This window comes from Sinohyriopsis cumingii, chromosome 11, assembly GCF_028554795.1.
Source record: "Sinohyriopsis cumingii isolate HCF-2022 chromosome 11, ASM2855479v2, whole genome shotgun sequence".
NCBI classification, from domain to species: domain Eukaryota; kingdom Metazoa; phylum Mollusca; class Bivalvia; order Unionida; family Unionidae; genus Sinohyriopsis; species Sinohyriopsis cumingii.
The window spans coordinates 21,887,314-21,895,344 of NC_142971.1; the positions used below are offsets into that span (position 1 = coordinate 21,887,314).

General features: G+C 36.8%; 1 protein-coding gene and 1 non-coding gene across 2 annotated transcripts; one reads left to right on the forward strand and one right to left on the reverse strand.

Annotated features, from left to right (window-relative positions):
• Window positions 1-467: 467 nt before the first annotated feature.
• LOC149787748 (uncharacterized) lies at window positions 468-2,211 on the reverse strand. Its single transcript, XM_089975659.1, has 2 exons — window positions 2,085-2,211; window positions 468-1,430 (listed from the first exon to the last, which is right to left on the reverse strand). The coding sequence occupies exons 1-2, from the start codon at window positions 2,134-2,136 to the stop codon at window positions 565-567; spliced, it is 918 nt and encodes a 305-aa protein (XP_089831785.1). The 5' UTR covers window positions 2,137-2,211; the 3' UTR covers window positions 468-564.
• A 2,269-nt stretch (window positions 2,212-4,480) lies between these two features.
• Trnad-guc (transfer RNA aspartic acid (anticodon GUC)) lies at window positions 4,481-4,551 on the forward strand. Its single transcript has one exon. It is a non-coding gene; the product is annotated as a tRNA-Asp (tRNA).
• Window positions 4,552-8,031: the final 3,480 nt, after the last annotated feature.

Sequence of the window (8,031 nt, forward strand, 5' to 3'; positions counted from 1 at the left end):
TTCCTTACACGTCAAATATTTGTATACTTGTATATTAGCATACTGCACTACGAAGGAATACAGGCTTGTAGGGAAGCATGAGAAAGAAGAAGATTGTGTATTCACAGCAAATGTAATAATGTGTCATTATTTGGGAAGAAAAGGATACAGAACGACTCATTAAACTTGCGATTACAGAATACATAATACGCATTTATCAGCAATACATTCCAAACACAGAAATCAGCCTTTGCTTGAAATAATGTTCTTTAGAAGGCGACTCTATGATAAGAACAAAAAAGAAGAGAAAATATTTGCAGCACGGTTTTCTTTAATATTTTGCATTATTATTACAAACAATGTTAAATTCATATAGACTATCTATATCTATATCTATCTATCTATCTATCTACCTATCTATCTATCTATCTATATATATATATATATATATATATATATATATATATATATATATATATATATTATTGATAAAAAAATGACAATAACGTAAATAATTTTCAATGAAATGAATCATTAAATATTTTATGAGAAATGTACAATCAACTTATTGACAAATTAATATCCTCAACAACTGCAGTCGCAACGTTGACCTAAATAGTAGGCATGGCGAACCAATCCGCTACACTGACCGTCAAAGCAATAGCTATTTGGGCAGTATGTACTTCCAATACCAATTCCGGTATCGATAATAGGACCGCCGATGCTACCGATACCACCTTTGCCTCCAATTCCTCCACCGATACCATGGATACCTCCAGTGCCTCCGATACCATGTGTACCTCCAATACCTCCGATGCCACCGATACCATGGGTACCTCCAATGCCTCCACTTCCACCGATACCATGAATACCTCCAGTGCCTCCGACACCATGTGTACCTCCGATGCCACCGATACCATGGGTACCTCCAATGCCATCGATACCATGGATACCTCCAGTACCTCCTATACCATGGGTACCTCCAATACCTCCAATTCCTCCACCGATACCATGGATACCTCCAGTGCCTCCGGTACCATGTGTACCTCCAATACCTCCGATGCCACCGATACCATGTGTACCTCCAATGCCTCCGATGCCGCCTATACCATGGGTACCTCCAATGCCTCCAGTTCCACCGATACCATGAATACCTCCAGTGCCTCCGACACCATGTGTACCTCCGATGCCTCCGATACCATGGGTACCTCCGATGCCTCCTATACCATGGATACCTCCAGTGCCTCCTACACCATGTGTTCTTCCAATGCCTCCGATGCTTCCGATACCATGGATACCTCCAGTGCCTCCAATGCCACCGATACCATGGGTACCTCCGGTGCCTCCGATACCATGGATACCTCCAGTGCCTCCAATGCCACCGATACCATGTGTACCTCCAGTGCCACCGATGCCACCTACACCTCCAATGCCTCTGTCATACAGCTGGGCTGCAATGTAATATAATATTTGTAAGATAATAACGGAACTTATAATAGCATTTTTAAGAAAGGTAAAAAGATAGCTATTTGCAGAATAAAGAACTATATAGCAATCCAGATGAATATATCGTTCTGCTTTAGGCATGGATAATCATTCCAAAAGCAATAACTTACTGGCCTCTCTATGTAGCCATTTAGATGATTATATACATATACACGCTCTCTCAAGCAATATTTCAAAACGGAAATATTAATGATGAAACTACACACACACACACACACTGGTGTAGAACCAGTTCATGCACCTTTCGGAATTATATCGATTCCATTGTCAAGGGTACAAAGCTATATAGGATGATTACATAAATGGGAAAATACAAAAATATTATTACTTTATAAAACTGCATATCTTGCTGTGGATATTTACAAAAGCAATACAAGAACAAATTAAAAGAATACGTTTTTGAGGGCAATACTTGCTACGATGCGTCTTAAAGCTGCGCTTATATATATCATATAATGTATGGATCTAGAAAGATAAATACTATAACATATGTAGTCACACAAGGAAATACACACTTACCATGAGATAGATGAATCCTAATGTACATACATATATATACGAGTATTCAGCTAATGAAGAATTGTATACTCAGATCTTACCTGCGACTGTAGCAACCATTATGCAAAGAGTCAAGCATATTATAGCCTTCATATTTTAGGAATGCCTGGAGATTTTCCCTGTTGGATATACTTTTGTGCAGGTTGAAGTAGATCTGGTTTTTCTGGACTCCACTGAGCCTTTTTGTACAAGATTCATATCCTGTTACAGAAAGCCAAAAAAATTAATCAATCATAAGCTGTTATTGCGAGAAAACTGTATATTATACGCTAGCTCGCTGACCAGTATTTTGTTATTGCATCGTTTGCAAATGTCAATGACATTAGTCAACAGAAGCTGACGTATATGATATCGTAATAATAGGATTTACCTCAAGCTGGAACAAAGACTAATAATATACGTATGTGTTATGAGTACCGTAATCTAGGTAAAAGATATTCTGTGACCAGAATCTTACGAAAAGTGTTCTGCCATTGGTATCAATCTATTGACCATAATATACCCGCTTCTTGCGAGAGAAAGATTATTTCTTGTAATGCACAGGACATATTAAAAGTATAATGAAGATTACAATCTTCAATACCTTTCTCATATAAACGCTGTTTCAAACGATATTTCGAATGTTTCAGAATAGATTAAACTGGCAATTTAAAATGTGGTTCTGGAACACTTCATTTCAATAAACTGAACTCAAATTAGCTGGTTTATGTTTACTTTCTACTTTCTGTTGTGTTGCCATTTTGAAAGAGACATTGAATTAAGATGCACTTTTTGAGTGCTGAGTTGTGAGGAGAAATTGTTCTGTCGTGCTTATCTATTTGGATTACAAATAGTATGACTGATACAACATTTTCATTCAGACCTTTTCTTGCAATTGAAATTGTCAGGAAGTTTACGCATCTAATATCTTGCTCTAGACTTCGTATACCTTTAAAAATCATTCTTGTAATTTTAACCTAATGTTACAGTGATCCATTTAACTGATGATATTTATGTAGTCTATTTCAACTTTGTCCTTCTTTTCAACTTGCATGCACATCACGCCTTTTTCTCAAATGCTGAGTCTGTGGATCAAAGGTTTCTATCCAACATCTGTCGGAATTTTTCATTTCTGCCACGGACCGGTAGCATGAAATATTTCAGCAAATTATTAGCACTGGAATGTCACAACAATCAATACATTAAAAAAAATTCGTCAACATGGTCTTGTAAATTTGCTTTGGTATAACTCGATGCATAGTAAAAGTGATATTGTGTTACTTATTTCTATTGGTTTTAAAATAGAAAGACTGGTAGGAAAGTTTGTCCTTTACTCACATTTTAGGAATTTTAATCATTTTGCATTTGCTGGAAACGTAGAATATATCTGAAATTCGTTTTTGCAACGCAATCAAATTTTGATTCTTATTCATTTAAATGACAATATTTAGACGGTTTCAAATGTATCCTTGTTTGAACTTCGCGTATGCCTTAAGATAACATTAGATCTTCACTGGCATATTTATCATTTAGTTGATAATATATGCAGCACAGTCGAAGTTACAATTTGTTCTACGTTTCATCTGTGTTGAAACATTCTAAGAAATGTTTTCATTTAAGTTATGACAACTACGTATCTCATTTGCTCTGTTAAGAAAGTTTCGGAGGGCTACACGAATGAATAAAGTTGAACAAAATTACACTTCATAAAATGTCATTATGACAATTTGTGTAAATACACAAAATCCCCTCGTTTCTATGTGTTCACGTTTTTAAGCCCCACCCAAATAGGGATGCTGGTTATGCTTATGATGTCACTATTTTAAGTCTGTGTATCTGTCACTCTGCAAAAATGTATGAATGGTGTGTATAGCGATGGGTCGAATTTGTCGAAATGTTCATACACGTACACACTTATGAAGTAGGCAATTTTTTTTACAAATATATGATCCTTCTAATCTGAAAAATACCCGTCATTGTTCCCTTTCATTGAAAATCTATTAAATAATGACTAATGTGAAATCAGATCTCGTGTCGCAGCAATTCGATTATAATTCGAGTGCAAGAGACCGATTTGTAAATAGTGACTGTGTGAGCATGTCATATAGTGGCTTGAATGACCTATAAATGACGCCAACATTTTAATGGTCAGTACGCTAAAAGTCATCAGAGGGCGCTAAACTAAATCTGGCGTAATTGCCTGGAAGCCAGGATGAAGGTACATGTTGCCGTTTGAGGAATTTGTTTGCACCTTCGGTAGACCATCCTATTTGGCCTATAAATTACTGTGTTGTGGCAGAGTGTGGCAATAACATCTATCACTTCAATCCCTATTAGCGTCACGAATCAAAACAGCACATACTTGACAATGGGGATAATTGGAACAAATATGTCTCATTCAAAACGTTTATGCTGATTAACTATGTTATATTCGTTCTAAGTCGGTAGTTGCATTTGAGCATCGGTGGTTCAGTGGTAGAATGCTCGCCTGTCACGCGGGCAGCCCGGGATCTATTCCCGGCCGATGCAAATATAGTTTCATAAACGTTATGATTTTATAATATATACAGTCTTTTTTATGTCATAAACTATATTTATATTTATTCATATCTGCAATTTTACACAGAGTGTAAAATGAAAATGCTAGTAAATTAAATTGCCTTCCGTTCAGTCTTTTCGATCAAATTGTGGTATTTCTTCTCTTCTCATTATTTGTTCTCATTCACTGCACAATTTTATTTATTCAGATTTAGGTGGTTTTGCTTCAGGATTCTATTATGCAGAGCCGATGTAATACGGGAGTATTGGAATCAGCTGACACACAATATGGCCTCTTAAAAATATTTTCTTACTGAATAGGACTTTTACATGTTACATCATTGTTGAACATCCCATTTCATATTGTGCATTCGAGTTCGTTGTTTTGAAGGAAAGTTCTGTGTGAAGTTTGAGCGATACCTTTATTGCTTTTATATATTTCAAAGTAGAATTGAGACTTTCAAACTGTCATATGAACATATCATATATCTCTATTTATATTTGCTGTAAGAAACTTTATGTTATATTGAAAAGTTATTCCTTAAAATAAAAGAAGAAATGATATGATGTATGCATTTGGACCATGCCTTCAAGTAGGGAAACCGTACATATACTGTGCAGTTTGATTTTTCACCCCAGTAAAATGGAACAAGAACAATGGATACTAAACATACGTCAAAGATGCATAATCTATGTATACTTACGCAATGTGAATAGGTTGGGAGCTGGAGATTTTATTTCGCAACTTGAAAAGGTGACTGGAGATACGACAGTATATGCAGTAGTTCCCAAACATGTTCCAGAATTTGATCTTCCCCGTCAATACATCGCAAGTACACTGGACAATGATAAATATGTATTTGGAAACATTATGATCTTATGTAATGTCTTTAGGCTCGAATAAACAGTAACACAAGAAAGAGTGAAAACAACAATCTTTGAAAAAATTCAGCAATTTATTTCCCCGGAAAAATTCTGTAAAAATTATTTTAAAAAATATGAACTTACGGTTTTATAGAATCAAATCCAAAAATAATCCAAGAATATAACAAGAATAAAATTTTAGTAGTCTTAATAACAAAATGTTCTACTAATTTCATGTTCGAATCCCGACGAAGAATCCAAGACGGAAGACGATGATGTATGCTGTAACATGTTGTTCTGAAGTCCATAGTTCCTTGTAGAAACAAACATTATCACTCCAGTTTTGGAAATCTAAATAAATATTTTGTTAGAACTGTCTTTGATTAAGAATCTCACATGTGCATATGTATTTTATAGGAAACAAATTGAATCCAAATAATTTGAAATAACTCTAATCCAAGTAATTTGAAATAACTCCAAACAGCACAACATACAATTTCTAGTGTAAGAAAAAGAAGCTGCAACTGAGAACAATGTTCCAAAGCAAAGGTTATATCGTCTTCTAAAACGTAAACAGGGTGTCACGTGATCATTTTCTGGAAGTACGAAGAAATTAGGCACTTGTAAAAGATCACGTCCAAGCAATCATTTTACTCTAACAAATAAAATTAAAACAATTGTTTACATCTTAAACACATAGTCCCATCATGATCTCGACAACAACTAATCATTTTAAAATAAAAAAAAGAACTTGCTTACGTGGTTGCTACCAATTGTGAATCAAGGTCAGAATTTAGATCAACACATGATGTTTATAAACTAACAGTCAAGGTCAAAGTATTTTTGGAAAAAGTATCATCTCTAGTGAATACATTTTCACTACAATAGCATGCAATAAAAATACCCCAAAATATTATAAAACTGACAAATAATCAAATTTAAATAAATATATATTAACTCAGATATACTTAAATCAAATATACAAAACAATGAATGCATCTTAGTTTACTCGTATTCAATCATATTATCAATCTTTCATCTTCTTGGCCATATTTATGATAACACAATTATTAATAAATTGAGAGAATATCTAATTAATGTTATCTTGCTATATATAGGTGCATATACCCCGCTTTTATGTTGTGCAGGGTACTAGATACGTGCAGTTCAATTTTCCAGCTGGAGTAAAATCATTATAGTATACCAACCTGTGAAAGATGCGGGGTTGTCAGTGCTCATTTTATTACCACTATCACGTGGACCAGTATGTGACCATGTTGTTGTATGTTTTAACGCCATTTTTCAGCACAAGATAGGCTACACATGGCGGCCAGTATTAATGGAGGAGGAAGAACCCAGGAAATCCCCGGAAAGAACCACCGACCCTCGAGAAGCTACTGGCAAGCTTTCTCACATACCCACATTGGCCGAATCCGAGACTCGAACCTACGCAGACAGAGGTGAGATGGCAGTGATCCGTAACGGAGAGCGCTTTAGACCACTCGGTCACACCCTATGTGACCATGCATAAAGAAAGATGACAGTGCTGATAACTACAGTGAAGGTGAAATAAACGCGGAGAAGACGGAAAAGGTGGACGAAGATGAGGCTGTGGTCGAGATGTAAGTAAAGACTTGTGTAACGTATTATAATTTTGATGATGTACTCGTACAAGAAGTTGAGGTTGCATGTAAGGATCAAGCCGAGGTCAAGGGGAGAAGGAGAACATGGATCCGCGTTCACGTCGTTCTCGCCGTCAGTACTCAGCAGAGGCTCCGCTCGAGGTTGGGGAAGCAAAGAATCCAACTTGCAAACCGAATTCAGCAATGAATCCCGGTTACATGCCACTACCGAGAGCAGTCCCCAATGTCCCAATGTCCTCTAACTTTCAACCCATTGGACCTGCCCTACAAGTTTTACAAATTAACGTCCAGGGTCATTCATCAGCACTATAGCCAGAAGTCATAATATTGACATAATCTGTCTGCAGAAGACCCACCTAGTAGACCAGGTAGCAGGGCGATTCACCATTGGAAGCTTTGACCTCAACTAGTCCACGCCAGACTCAATATTCGGCCGTGCAACGTACGCACGCTGTGACATTTCCTATATCACTTGATTCTGCGATGTGGACCAGGTTGGAGGGTGCAAGATGGCTGATGTCTATAAACCTCCCAGTGCCCATTAGGAAAGTAATTTTCTTACAGCCCTCTATATTGGCAACTTTAACAATCACCCTGACTGGGGCTGCTCGCATCTCATGAAGTTGGGGAACACTTGCAAGAGTGGGCAATGACAAATAACCTGCTTCCAATCAAAGATTCCAAGGAAAGTGGGACCTGTTATACTCTAAGATGTTAAAAGGACTACTCGCCGGATCAGAACTCAACTGCCGACTACACACAGCTCTTCACAGCATCGCTGGAACTCCCACAAAGCAGATTGGATTAGGTACACTTACAAATTCGATCGTTTCATAGTCACAATACTACAAGTGGCCAAAACACCACCTGGAGAAACATCAATATATCGAAATACTCCAGAGGCATTTGCAACAGCAGAGCTTGAAAAGTTGCTCTGCAGCATCAAATAAGGCAAAGCAACAGG